General features: G+C 57.9%; 1 protein-coding gene across 1 annotated transcript in view; it reads right to left on the bottom strand.

Moving 5' to 3' along the window:
- Nucleotides 1–757: 757 nt before the first annotated feature.
- Nucleotides 758–14,617, bottom strand: part of MYOM2 (myomesin 2) — a 65,124-nt gene continuing 51,264 nt past the window's right edge. The window contains exons 29-37 of the mRNA XM_036250382.1: nt 10,627–10,740; nt 10,353–10,440; nt 9,532–9,570; nt 7,965–8,070; nt 5,758–5,921; nt 4,714–4,750; nt 3,222–3,244; nt 2,165–2,220; nt 758–1,201 (exon numbers count right to left, since the gene is read on the bottom strand). Coding sequence (XP_036106275.1) covers nt 884–1,201; nt 2,165–2,220; nt 3,222–3,244; nt 4,714–4,750; nt 5,758–5,921; nt 7,965–8,070; nt 9,532–9,570; nt 10,353–10,440; nt 10,627–10,740 — 945 coding nt within the window. The 3' untranslated portion in view covers nt 758–883. The remainder of the gene's footprint in view (nt 1,202–2,164; nt 2,221–3,221; nt 3,245–4,713; nt 4,751–5,757; nt 5,922–7,964; nt 8,071–9,531; nt 9,571–10,352; nt 10,441–10,626; nt 10,741–14,617) is intronic.

The following is a 14,617-nucleotide window of genomic DNA, read 5'->3' as shown; positions in this document are numbered from 1 at the left end:
ATCTAAAATACAAAATGAACAAGCAAGCAGAACAGAAACAGACTCATAGATACAGAGAACGTTTTGACGGTGGCCCAATGGGTGAAGAAGGGGAAGAGACTGAGAAGTTCTAATCGGTTGTTACAGACTAGTCACAGGATACAAAGTATAGCAGAGGGAACATAGCAATAATATTCTAATAGGCACGTGTGGTATCCGACAGGTACGAGATGTATTGGTAAGCTGTACAACGCCTAATCTCTGGGGCATACACCTGAAACTAAGGTAGCATTGTATTTGGCTATACTTGAAAAAAAAAAATGATTTAAAAAAAGAAGAAAGAACACGACCACTTACACATTTTATTTTCCTCCACGGAAACTTACGGATCCGCAATGTGAGAACCACCCCGTGTCTCTCAGTCAGCACAGGTGCCCACCTTCCCAGGGGTTGTCGTTTTGTGGGTGCCTCTCGTGGCCAGGGTCCCTCACCTTGTCTCGAAGCCCTGAGGGGTCAAGCTGTGGAGGGACCTCCCGCAGGCGCTCGGAGGGGACGCTGCTCATAACTGTACAAGGGGCGAGGAAGTGAACGGCACTAGGTACGGCGTGGTGCACAGAAACACAGCAAGTTGCCTCTCAAAGTTTTATTAGTCAGGAGCAAGAGAAAACAGAGTGAGCAGGTAGCACGGGCTCAGAAGGCTCCCGCCAGCTGCCCCTTGTCAGCACCGAGGGCCCAGGTGTGGACAGGACAGAGGCCTTGGCTTTCTGCTCAGATGGACCTGAACTAATACTGGACAAATGCAGTGTTAAAAGCATAGGTAGGATCCCCGTGGGGCCACACGCGGCGTCACGCAGCCGCCCCACGCACTGGGCACAGCACACCGCAGGGACTCCGGTGCCCGTCTTCACTGGGCGGGGCTGGAGCTGGAGGCGGGGATCAGCTTCGGGGTGGCCTGCTGGGGCGGCGGCACGTCGGGGATCTCCTCCCCGTGCTTGTACACGCTGACCGTGACGTCGATCTTCTCCCCGCCGTACTTGTTCTTCACGTTGATGCTGTACTTGCCCGAGTCCTCGGCGGTCACGCCCTTGATGCTCATGCTGACGTACTTGGCCTGTTCCACCTTCGCGGAGAAGTGCTCGTTCAGCTCGATGTCCTTGTCGTTCTTGAACCACACGACCTCGGGGTCGGGGTTCCCGAACACCGTGCAGGTCAGGTTCAAGGTCTTCCCGGGGGGCGGGCAGGGAGGGCGGAGAGACAGAAAGACAGAGGTCAGATTCCTCTACATGGCTTTGACTGACCCCAAAAGAGCTGGACGCAAACGAGCCCCTTTCATGCAGCCACTCGTGAGAAAATTGGGGGTGATTTCCCTCTTCACCCCAGCTCCCGTCCCGGCCTGAGCCAATCCAAGAATCTGAGGCAGAGAAACAATCACGTTTTACAGCAGAGGTTTGTACACGTTTCCAGTGTCCTTTACATGCGGACTCGCGGACCCTCTGCGAATCCGGAGAACGGCTGCCACACGGCAGGTCCACGCAGCCCACGGGCAGTGCCGCCACCGTGAGCCTGCACCAGGTCAGAACACCGCGACCTTCTCCCCTGCGACCCTGTCGGACCCCGGTGTCCGCCTCAGCTCTGGGCTCCCTGAGCTGCTACAGGCTCACGAACCAGCATGTTGACCTAATGAAGTTCTGTCCACTCTGCCCGACACTGAGCTCGAACGCCCGGAGCACCGGACAGGCAAGGCCACCTCAGCAAGTCCACGGACGGGGGACAGTTAACAGCCTGGAGGCTGCGACAAATTTCTTTTCCATTTCACACTTGAAGGGGTGGCTCCCACCTTCACACAGCACAGGTGCGTCCTGTGGGTGCGAGTGTGGCCCCCAATCCTTGTGGTTATACCAGCCCTGGGGCCAGGGGCATCAGCACCTGGTGGACACCAGGCACAGGGCCAGCCGCCCCCACACGCCTGCCTGCAGGTCAGGGTCAGGCGGCTGTGCCCGGGGTCGTGAAGGTGTTGTTTGTGGACTCAGATATTAAACACAAGAGTGACCAGAGGCAGTGGGGACACAGGGCGTGAGTGGGGAGCCCCAGTCGGAGGCTTGGTGACGCACACCCCCTGCCGGGCTCCTGGGCAGCCCTCCGAGGGGCTGAGCCCATCCCCCAGTGTCCTGCTGTCTGTCCTCACCTTGCCTTCCATGATGGTCACCACGTCGGGTAAGCCGCCGATCACCTTGCCGCGATCTGAAACACGAAGGGAACCCAGGTGAGGGTCCGTACCCGGCCCCCCTCCTCCAGCCCCACTGAGCTCTGGGTGCTGTGCAGATCAGCGGACGGGGCACGGGGAAGGCCGAGAGGCTCGGGGGACGTGGGCGTGAGCGGGACTCTGGGGGGTCGTGGGGTGTGAGCGGGGCTCTGGGGGGTCGTGGGGTGTGAGCGGGGCTCTGGGGGGTCGCGGGGTGTGAGCGGGGCTCTGGGGGATCGCGGGGTGTGAGCGGGGCTCTGGGGGATCGCGGGGTGTGAGCGGGGCTCTGGGGGATCGCGGGGTGTGAGCGGGGCTCTGGGGGGTTGTGGGGTGTGAGTGGGGCTCCTGGGCAATGTGGGGGGTGAGCAGGGCTTTGGGGCAACTTGGGGTCTGAACCGGGCTTTGAGGGCAGAGAGGGTGCATCGCAGGCTCCACAGGCCCAGGCAGGGAAAGGGGTCTGGGGGGCAGGACTGTGCGGGTGGCAGCATACAGATCCTATCTTCATTTCCCGTGTGTTATGATGTTTGACTTCTTCAAAAGCCCCTGCTGGAGAGAGACCGCCCCTCCCAGCCAGGAGCTCTCCTGGGACACCCGGACCTGCCAGCCGCCCTCCAGAGCCAGCCTCCTGCAGCTTCCTGCACCCAGCAGGTGAGACGCCAGCCAGGTGCTGGGCAACCGGGGACCACGCCCAGAGCCACCGCCCCAGGAGGACTCAGTGCAGCCAGGGGCTCCCTGTCCCCCTCCTCTCCTCGGGAAAGCCCGGCAAAGGCCGTGCGTCCTCCTGTGGCTGCACCTGACCAACCATCTCACCTGCTACAACAACACAGAACGGTGGGCGGGGGCAGGAGGGACAGGTGGCGGGGGCTCTGCAGGGAGTGAGGATGGTGCTCAGTAGTCAGAAACCCTGCTGTCTGCCATCCAGCACAAACCTGGGGCTCCAGAGCAGGGCCCTCTGCCCCCCCCAAGTCAACAGTGCTCTTCCCACCCACTGTGTACTTACTCTTCTCGGCAAAAGCAGCAGCCCTGGGGGGAGGGGGCAGAAAGAGAAATGTGAGAAACCACCATGGACACAGAACCTGCTCGGGGAGGGGAACTCGGGGGGGGGGCACAGGCCGGGCTCCCAGGGACATCTCTGCATTTCCCTGATGTCCCCACCGCCCGTGACAGGGGGACGCCCTGTCTTTCAGCTGCTGAAACCCCAGAAGAGTTTGCTTGAGACTCAGAGTTAAGAGATGTATTTTTTTCACTAAATTCACCAGATTGCCCTGGAGAGCTGTAGTTTTTTATCTTTTATTTTTTAGTTGTTTCTTGGTTTCTAATTTATCTTAGCCACCCATTCACCCAGTTAACAGATACTTATTGAATAGCCTAGTGCGGGGTCAATGGCTGTTGCGTTTTGGATGCTCTAAAATTCAGACACACACTTAAAAATCCCAAGTTATTTTTTCAAAGTCTGCCCTGGACAATGGGACGTCGTCAGCACTAAGACATGAGCTCTCCAGCCAGGAAAGTCGTGGAGGGACCTGAAGTGCGTGTGGCTGAGTGACGGGAGCTGTTCTGGAAGGCTGCCCACTGTGACCCCAACTTGTGACACCCTGGGGGAGACAGAGCTGGGGGGACAGGGACGGATCTGTGGCTGCTGTGGGGTTGGGGGGGATGAGCAGGGGAGCCCAGAGGTTCCGGGCAGGGAACCCGCTCTGTGTGGTGCTGTGGTGAGGGTGGACACGTCATCACACATCCGTCCAAGCCCACAGGACGCACAGCACTGAGTGACCCACTGCGGCCTGTGGGCCTGGGTGACGATGACGTGTCTGTGCAGGGTCGTCAGCTGTGACAATGTCCAGCTGGTGGGGTGTTGCTGGGGGGGCTCTGCAGGTGGGGGCAGGGATTACATGTGAAATCTCTGGGCTTTTACCTCAAGTTGGCTGTGAAACTAAAAATGCTCTTTAAAAATAAAGCCTTAAATAGACCTAAATGTATCCCTTTTTGAGAAACTGCTCTTTGAGGTGTGTTGCCATAATTATAACTGTTTCAGAAATCCATCACTTTAATCCATCATTAAAGCAACCCAGAGTCATCATGACTCTCGAAAGTGAGTTACTGGAGACCATTAGAGTTCGGGAAAATGCCTGCCCTTCGGCGGGTAGAACTGCCTGGGCTGCCATTTCCGTCCCAGCTCCCAGGAAATGACATGCTGGGGGCCACCCAGGCATCCGGAGATGTCCCCACACTCAGCCAACATGACTGCAAGACACCTGGAGCCCCCAGGGGTGGGGAACCTTTTGTCTGCCCAGGGCCATCTGGGCATTTACAACATCATTCGTGGGCCATGCAAAATTATCAACTTAGAAATGAGCCTGCCGTGTATGGTCAGGTGAACTTGGTGAGGTGTGTGATGGTGGCCGTATTGTTTCATGGGCGCCCGCGGGCCGTGGGCCAGGTGTTCCCCGCCCCACCCTCGACGGCAGAAATAACCAACATGCAAGTCTTACTTGAGTTGCTGAAATTCTGCGAACGCTTCGTCGAAAGCTGTGGGGAAACATGTCAGCGTTACCCATGGTTTCAACGTGCTTTGACTCACTAGCTCACACCCTCTGCGGCCACGTCTGCCCAGTGAGGACTGAGAGCAGCCAAAAGAATAGACTGATCATTCAGAAACAGTCACCAAGTGAGGAACATTCGGAAACAGTCACCAAGTGAGGAACATTGGGAAACAGTCACCAAGTGAAGGTCATTCGGAAACAATGTCTCCAAGTGAGGAACATTAGGAAACAGTCACCAAGTGAGGAACATTCGGAAACAGTCACCAAGTGAAGGTCATTCGGAAACAATGTCTCCAAGTGAAGTTCATTCAGAAACAGTCACCAAGTGAGGATCATTCAGAAACAGTCACCAAGTGAGGAACATTCAGAAACAGTCACCAAGTGAAGGTCATTCGGAAACAATGTCTCCAAGTGAAGTTCATTCAGAAACAGTCACCAAGTGAGGATCATTCAGAAACAGTCACCAAGTGAGGATCATTCAGAAACAGTCACCAAGTGAGGAACATTCGGAAACAGTCACCAAGTGAGGAACATTCAGAAACAATGTCTCCAAGTGAGGAACATTCAGAAACAGTCACCAAGTGAGGAACATTCGGAAACAGTCACCAAGTGAGGATCATTCAGAAACAGTCACCAAGTGAGGATCATTCAGAAACAGTCACCAAGTGAGGATCATTCAGAAACAGTCACCAAGTGAGGATCATTCAGAAACAGTCACCAAGTGAGGAACATTCAGAAACAATATCTCCAAGTGAGGAACATTCAGAAACAATGTCTCCAAGTGAGGAACATTCAGAAACAATATCTCCAAGTGAAGTTCATTCAGAAACAATGTCTCCAAGTGAAGGTCATTCAGAAACAATGTCTCCAAGTGAAGGTCATTCAGAAACAATGTCTCCAAGCGAGGCCCAGGAAGCCAGACCCTCTCCCTTCCAGCACCCTGAATGGATGTCTGAGTGCCAGGCCTCAGATGCTGAGGGACCACCCTCTCACCTTGACCAGACAGGTCCAGGGAACGCTGGTGGTTATCTTTGCCATCAAAAATCTCGAATGTGTATTTCCCTTTATCCTTCTCTGTGGGCTCACAGATCTGCAGCCAGGCCATCTCCTCGCTGCCCCCAATCCTCATATGCTCACTGGACGCGATCTTAGCATCTCTGTGAAAACAAAACCAGCAGGAACATATGTGAATTCAGAATCTCAATGCTGCGCCAGACGCCTGTGGGGCAGGAGCCTTGGCGTGGGCGGGGAGCCTCGTCCAACCGGACACTGCTTCTGCTGCCACAGACTTTCGGGGCATCGGTCATTCGTTCACTGCCTGGGTAACTAGCTCAGATCTGAAAACCTCCCAAGTTGAACATGATATTTAGTTTCACTGTTATTTAGGATACGCTCGCTGGGGGCCACATAATGGACTTTAAAATGCTCGATGTGGTGTGGCATTCTTTTCCTCAAAAAAATGTTTTCATGCTATACAATTAGTAGTAGCACTTCCGGGTATAAACCTGAAGGAGCTGAACGCTGGGACTCAGCCAGCACCTGTGTGCCCTCCCGTGTGGCGGCATCACAGCAGACGACAGACTGAAACATCGCACTGCCCACCGGGGAAGGATGGAGAGCAACAGGTGGTCCATCGCGCGGCCGAATATCATTCAGCCTAAGAAGGCAGGAGCCCAGCGGGGGCACCTCCCAGTAGCTTGAAAGCCGCTCCAAGGGTCCAAAGGGGTTTCCCCAGCTCCCTCAGCACTTCCCCATGGGAGCGGGTCCCACAAATGCGACAGACTGAGGACAAACGTGTGGGGGGACATGGCAGGTGTCTCGGCACCTCCCCTCCCACTCAGTTCCATGGGTGAGGTTTCCCGGACTGAAAGCCACGGCCGGTGTGGCTGGGTGCTGTTCACACCCCACAAGGTGGCAGGTTCGATTCCCAGTTCCGGGCATGTGCCCGGGTTGCGGGTTCAGTCCCCAGTCAGGGCACGTATGGGAGGCAACTGATCAACGTCTCTCTGTCACATTGATGTTTCTCTCTCTCTAAAATAGGTTAAAAACAAGTAAATAAGCCCTGAGATTCAAGCCAGCTCTCGTGTTTCTCTCCTCTGAAGACACCATGGATCCCCGGCGGCGAACCCCGCTGGTCTCCCATCCACCCTTGATGCTGGGGCCCAGCCCTCCCTAGGCGACCTGCCAGCTGACCTCTCGAAGGGCAGCTGCGCTGGGCCCCTCTGCCCACTCCCAGCTCATTCAGAGCAGAGAGAAAGCTTGGAGACGGTGCCACCTCCCAGGTGACCCCTAGTGACCTTCATCTGCTACGACACCGCTGACCAGTCAGCTCCAAGACCGGGCCCCTCTCCCGTGGGTCTGTCCATGTCACCAGCCCCCCATGGGCACGTGTGGGTGTCCATGCAGGGCTGCAGGGGCGTCTAGCCTTGGCCACCAGCACCCAGCTCAGGAGACATGGCTGCAGGTGGCCCACCTAAAGGCAGGATGTGGGCCCCTGGGCTGGGGTTCACGGAGGAGACTGAGAAGTTGCTGTGGGGTCCAACTGGAAACAGCTGACAAGGCCCCGCGTCCTCGGGTTAGAGCAGAGACTGGCGGGTGGCAGGTCCCTCTCCGTCCACTCCCATCTCAACTGCTGCCCTCTGCAGGTGTCCCTGGGTCACGGGGACCCCCCCTCGTCCCCCCACAGTGACATGGAACTCTCACGGGAGTTGGGGGTAAGCTTGAGGGTGGGCAGCAGGACTGGCCGTGCGTTGTCCCAGTGTGACCGTCTCAGGGTTTGCACAGTGCCCGTCCCCCAGAGAAGGCTGGGCAGTGGCCAAGACACTCCGAAAACCCGCTCCTCACAGGGGCTCCGTCTGGCCCCTTCTTCCTTTGCTTTGAGTGTCGGCTTGTTCTAGTCCTTTCTGGCCAAGCAGGCTACTGGGCGGGCAGCAGACTGGACACTGGGGGTGACTCCTGACCTGTCATCCTGGGCTCAGCTGAGGCCCCGAGACTCGTGTCGCCAGCAGAACCACCACGTCTACACCGAGACACTGAAGAAACTGCTCTCTGACCCCGTCAGGCGTTTCTGGATCTGCCTCCTCCCTCCATCCTCCCCACTGTCCCCTGCCCCAGCCAGAGCGCGTCATCACTTCCAGACCCCGCGTCCGAGAGTGTGCACTGCCCCCCCCAGGGCTCGGCCGGGCGGCGGCGGGACTCACTTGTGGTACCAGTTCACCCGCATTTCCTCGGTGAAATACTTCATGAAGCACTGCAGCCTGATGCCTTCCGGGGTGCAGAGCACCTTCAGGGGGGAGGCGGACGCACCTGCGGAGAGGGCACACGCTCAGGTCTGACACTCGGGCGCTGCCGGCGGGGAGGCGCCCAGCCAGGTCCCCGCTCACCCGCCCAGACGCCTCCCACCCCCGTGCGTGCCGGCGTGAGCCCGGGCCCTCAGTGTGTCCCTGCCTCGGCCACTTGCCAGGACTCACTCACGAACTGCAAGTACTGTGGGAACACACCATTCAGGAGAAGAATAAACACAGAGCCCTGGCCGGTGTGGCTCAGCGGTTAGAGCGTCGGCCCGTGGACCAGAGAGCAACCGGTTTGATTCCGGCCAAGGGCACGTGCCTCGGTTTTGGTTAAATCCCCAGCCCTGGTTGGGGTCCTGTGGGAGGCAACCAGTCGATGTGTCTCTCTCACGTCAATGTTTCTCTCTCTCTCTCTCCCTGCCTCCCACTCTCTCTGAAAAATCAATGGAAAAATATCCCCTGGTGAGGATTAAAAAATAAAAAATGAAGAGTCAGCACCTGCCCTTTACAGCTCAGCTTACAAAGAGGGAAAAGCGTGTGGACAGAGCTGGACCCGGTAAGTCTGTGTTCGTTGATCCAGAACCCAGGACGGTAGAGAATCAGCAACTTGGACAAAGGAGCAGAAAAGCCCAGGAAGAGGTGGGGGCGGGGGCGGAGACACAGGACAATTCAGTAAAAAGCGGATAAGGGACAGAAGGCAAAAGAAGCCACAGACATAAAGAGAGACCCGGGCACCGAGAACCCCGAGCTCGGAGGAAGGATTTGGAGTCATCTGACGGGGGGGTGGGAGGTCGGGAGACGGAGGGGTGGGAGGTCGGGAGACAGGACCACGGACACGGAGCCCACTCGAGCTCTGAACTGGGACCAGAGGCCGGCCACAGAGGAGACTCGGAATTCACACAGACACTGGGATTCCGCCAGCACAGCAGCGTGGTGACACGCCACCGAGGAGCTCGTCACGGAGCAGAGGCTGGTTGCAACCCTCCCCTTACTCCTGGTCAGTGGCTGCAAGTGCAGACCGCGCGTTCTGGCCGTGAGTCCGGTGGTGAGAGCTCGGCCCTTCTGGGAACCGGCCGAGGGCCCACTGCGCAGTCTCAGCGACACGCCCTGCCGTCGGGACACTCCGTGTGCTCCCTTCTGAGGTCCTGCACACTCCGTGGTCTCCCCCGTACGTCCTGTCAGCCCTCGTCAAGGGGACGCCTCCACCCCACGGCCCCTCCATCGCTTTCTCCATTCAGGTCAGCATGGCACGTGCAGAGCGGTACACGCACGTTCGCACGCACGGGGCCGTGTGCCGCATGAGCACGGCTCGTGAAACACGCCCCCATGATGCCCAGCGGCCCTCAGATACCCTCGAGCTGCTCTGCCCCCCTCGCAGAACGGGCGCCCCGTCCCATTAGCTCCCGGCAGGGCGACGCCCGTGCCCGGAAACAGTGACATTCACCCCCAAAATGAAACTTGGAAGGCGTCCACTCACCGCAGACTCTGCTCATTGCCAAAATGATGTCCTCGTACACTGAAAGGGAAGCAGACGCCGTTACCCCGCGTCCTGCCGGGGAGCAGGCCCTCGCGTTCCGTTACACCGACGGGGACTCGGACGTTCGTTTGGAAACGGAACAGGAAAATGGGAATATCTGTCCCCGAAAGGCTGAGGTGTGATAAATCCTTCCACCCGGTCCACTTGTTCAACAAGGAACAAGAACGTGTCACCCAACACACAGCCAGCTGTGTAATTAGACCACTTGTCACCGCGTCAATCATCCCAGCGTTAGAATTAGGATAAAACTTGGCGTATGATGATGGACCAAGATGACATCTCGCAGAAACCCAAACGGCTATCACACATTTTTCTAAAACACTGAAGCAGCTTTGCCCTGGCCGGTTTGGCCCAGCGGTTAGAGCGTCGGCCTGCGGTCCAGAGAGACCCGGGTTCGGTTCCCGCTAAGGGCACGAACTTCGGTTGCAGTTTGTCCCCGGCCCTGGTTGGTCGTGCGGGTGGCAGCCACTCGATGTGTCCCTTTCACATCGATGTTTCTCTCTCTCTCCCTCTCTCTCCCTCCCACTCTATCTGAACAAAAAATGGAAAAATGTCCTCGGGTGAGGATAAAAATAAATAAATAAATAAAACACCGAAGCGGCTTTGAATGCGACCAAAGTACACATCTACGTTCTCGTCCTGCCGTGGCTGAAACACCTGCGTGTGGCGGCCGCGGACACGGACCAAGGTCCCCGAGGACATGGCTCGTCCTGGGGACAAAACGGATTTCTTCTCAGCAGAACACACAGGTTTCCTTGTACCTTTGCCAGCTATCTCGAGGGTAGACACGTCTTGACCTCTGTCGTCCTTCAAGGTCGCCTTGTATTCACCGTGGTCCTTCTTTGACAACTACGAACAAAGCACATTCCGTGTGCAGGTAAAGTCCCCATCACAGTATAGAGGGTAACACCTGCTAACACAGTTTCTCTGTGAACCACCGAGACCCAGATGCAAACGAGGAGACAAAGCAGGTTCCCGCGTCCTCTGAGAGCCCGTGGGCTGGCTCCCGGGCCGCCCGTCGGTGCCGCCACCCACCTTCGGTATGAGCAGCTCACAGACGCCCCTCTCCAGGTCAGGCAACTGCTCCGTCTCGTACAGAGCGTCGTCCTTCAGCCACCGGAACACCGTTTCTTTCTTGGTGTTGGCGACCTACAAGGCAGAGACCTTGCGTTGAGTCGGTGAATCACTCTGGCTGGTAAGAAAAATGTCTGTTCCAATTTTAAAGCACAGGCCTTAAAAAGAATCGATTTTTCTGCTGGACACTCTCGGACAGAGGCTCATGGGAAGCGGCCAGTCCTAACCACGGCGCAGACATTTCTAAGTCCCGACCTCTGGAAGAACCAGCCCTCGTGCTGGCACAGGGAAGGGGTCCCCCCTGCACGCCCACGGAATCAGATGACCCTCTGGTGGGTGCAGAACGTCAGGAACAAACACAGGTCCCGCCCGGCCCGTGTGGTCAGCGGCTGGAGCGTCAGCTCGCAGACCAGAATCGAGGGTTTGACTCCGGTCAAGGGCAGGTACCTCAGTTGCGGTTCATTCCCGGCCCTGGTTGGGGTCATGCTGGAGGCGGCCAGTCTATGTGTCTCTCTCACATCGATGTTTCTCTCTCTCTCTCTCCCTCCCTCCCACTCTGTCTGAAGATGAAAGGGAAAATTTCCCCGGGTAAGGATTTCAAAAATAATTAAATCAAGTTATAAGCAATGCATTTTAAATGTTTAAATAATGTAAACTGTTCCCCGAGGTCTGTAACCCTGTTTCTCGGGCGGTGGGGCAGCCACAGAGAGGGACAGACACCTGCACCCAGATCAGCCCAGTGGGGGTGAGGGTTTTCCTTCTCCTAAAGTCTCTGACGTTGGCGACACCTGAAGCCCAGCTGCACTGGCTGCACCTCCCGCCCCGCCCTGCCCGCCGTGCTGCGGCCGGAGACATCGCTTCCCCTGCACGGGGGGCACTGACCACACCGGGCCCGGGCACTGAGGATGTGCTCTCACGCCCCACGTGGACGCCAGGCAGTGGACACAGAAGCCTGGCGTGTGGCTCAGGGGTGAGCGCCCACCCTGCACCAGGAGGTCGCCGGTTCGATTCCCGGTCAGGGCATGTGCCCAGGTTGTGGGCCTGATCCCCAGTGGGGGGCGTGCAGGAGGGTCTGAGCAATGTTCTCTCTCATCGATGTTTCCATCTCTCTCTTCCTCCCTCTCTAAGATCAATAAAGAAAACATATTTTTATAAAAACACACGTTCCAGGTGACTGCGTCGCTGTGTGCCGTGCGGACGACGGGAGCACGTGACCCCCAGACGGCAGGGAAGCTTTGCCTTGACCGGCCCCGAGCGCGGCAGAGCCTGGTGCAGGGAAGCGAGTCCACGAATGTGTGGAGTCCGTGCAGGGAGCGTCCCCTCGGCACGGGAGGCCGGGTCCGCCCTCTGAAGTCAGACCCGAGTTGGTAGCAAACGGTAGGATGGACAGTCACCAAGCAATTCTAGCCGATGGCGCCCTTAGCCCAACATTTCGAAGCCTCCCCCAAGGCCATGTCCAGGGCGAGCCACCCCCAACCACTCCTGACGGCAACTCGGGACTTGTTCTCCGTGCACACAGACACCTCCAGCGGCCTTCACCTCTGCGCTCCAGATCCAATGCCCGGGGCGGATCTGTCTGTCCTGGAGCTGGCGGGGTGCCTCGTGCCCTAAATATCCGCTTGTCTCTTCTGCAAACTCTGCCCTTTCTCGCTGCCTCTGTCCACGCACGGGCCCCTGAGGGGACCTCAACACCCAGAACAGGGGACGACACCCTCGCTCCTGAGACACGACAGGCACACGCGAGTTCCCCGGGAGACTTTGTCCTGAGTGATTGAAGTCTCCCCTCAAAGTTGGCTTTGAAGTGGTTTTCTGTGGCCTCATAAGAATATGTCCTCACGTAAGTTCTTCTCCGTGGGTTTCACGTCAGTAAATTAAAAAATAACTATCTGGCCCGGCCAGTGTGGCTCAGTGGTGGAGCGTCGACCCTGCACCAAGAGGTCGCCCATTCGATTCCCGTCAGGGCACATGCCCAGGTTGTGGGCCTGATCCCCAGTGGGGGGCATGCAGGAGGCGGCCAAATGTTCTCTCTCATCCATGTTTCTCTCTCTCTCCCTCCCTTTTACATTTTACAAATTGTAAAAACAATTTGTAAATGACTGCCTTCCAACGTGCTGTGCTGTGAGAACTGGAATCCCAGGAAGGTAGGGGCACAAGCGCGTTCAATTGCAAAGTGGTCAAATCTCAAGCCCTGTGTGTTCAGTTTCTCCAGTATCTGTGTTTAAAGATCTGTGAACCGCTTTGGGAAGGGGCCTCAAATATCATCGCTATTCCCAGTGGGCTATGCGCCGAGATGGCGCCACGGTGGCGTGAAGCGAGCTCCGTTCCCCCGGCGCCCCCTGCCCGGGTCACCCGCCTGCTCTCTCAGTGCGGACCAGCCGAGGGCGGACTCTGCCGTCGTGTCCAAGCACCTGGAGAGACCTCTGTGCACAACGGTCACCGGGAATTGCCGTCCCCACATACGCAGCGAGCAGCCCCTCCGTCCTCAGCACAACCCGTGGTTCCCCTGCGGCCCCTGGCTTCTCCCTCCTGGAGCTAGACCCCCCCCCCCAGCTCACCTGAAACCTGTGCCATCTGACTAACCCATCACCCATGCATTTAACCTCAGATATTTTCTTTAAATCTAGGTGCTTTTGAAAGAAATCTCTACAAGCCTGAGCACGGGAAACACGAGAACTTCGCCCCGGTTACCGCTACGACGAGATGCAGACGCAGGATCTCTCGTTCCCATCACAGACACTGGACGCGGGAAGGGTGACGTGTCCGAGTTAAGAGTCACCGGGAAGAGGCCGAGGGGTGACCAGCCCTGGTCCAGCTCTCGTCTCCAATCTCCCGACGGCCCCTCTTCATTCAAACCCTCCCCAGGCTCCTAACTCAACTAGGAGTAGACACAACCCCAGCGACTGAGGACACCTGCCCTCCCGGCCTCTGGGCAGCTGACCCGGCTCGGGCCGGGTCCATCCCAGAGCTCACGCCAGGGCCCCGGGCCACCTGGAGAAATCCCCGCGGACACACGTATCTGAGCCACGGCCAGTTTTCTCGGGGCAGCGGACCCCAGGGGCCCTTCCGCTCTCAGCGATGAGTTCCCCCTCCCGTCGCCTCAGGGATGATCACAGCCCGGACCCGCTCCGGGCACACCGGACGCCTCTGCCTCCCGCCTCTCTCCACCGGCAACAGGAGAACCAACCACCTGTGCACACACCTGTCCATGCTCCTCAGTGTCATGTGCTCTCACCCACCCTGTCCTGACCATGCGTGCTCACCCCTCGGACAGGGGCCGCTCCCACCTGCAGCCCCACCCTTCCGTCCCTTCCGTCGGGATATGACTGACACCACTGCGTAAGAGGGTGCACACTGCTCCATACACGTAGATACTGAGAAATGGTGGCTACAGTGTCAGTCAGCACACCCGTCCCTCACTAGTCACTGCGCACGCGTGTGGGTGTGTGTGTGTGGGGGGACATTCCACACCTACTCATCAGCACCTCTCAAGCAGGCCCGACAGCCTGTTAGCTGTGGTCCCCATGTGTGCATCACTGTCCCCCTCCCCAAGCTGAAGCTCTGTCCCAGCGAAGGGCAACTCCTCGCCTCCCCCCGTCCAGCACCACCAGCTACCTCCCGTCTATCAGTTGGCTACTTCCGGACCTCCTGTGTGCGGGGTCACACAGGGCTGTCCTGTCACCTCACAGGGCAGTGTCCCCAAGGTCACCGTGGGGCAGCCGCCGTCAGAATTCCCTTGCTTTTAGGGCTGAAAAATAGCTCAGGGTTTGTTTACGCCAGGTTCCTTCCACCCACCGTCCAGCGACGGGCACGGTGCTCCCCTTTGGCTGTGATGACGCCCGCTGCCATCCACGTGGGTGTGCACAGGCCTGTCTGCGTCCCTGCCTGCAACTCCTTCGACGCCGGAACTTATGGGAATCCCGCTTCCTCCCCCGAGGAGCTGCACAGGGCTGCC

Source organism: Molossus molossus, unplaced genomic scaffold (genome assembly GCF_014108415.1).
Source record: "Molossus molossus isolate mMolMol1 unplaced genomic scaffold, mMolMol1.p scaffold_m16_p_9, whole genome shotgun sequence".
NCBI classification, from domain to species: Eukaryota; Metazoa; Chordata; class Mammalia; order Chiroptera; family Molossidae; genus Molossus; species Molossus molossus.
Note: the sequence above shows the minus strand (reverse complement) of the source record. Positions and strands in the feature narration are given on the sequence as shown.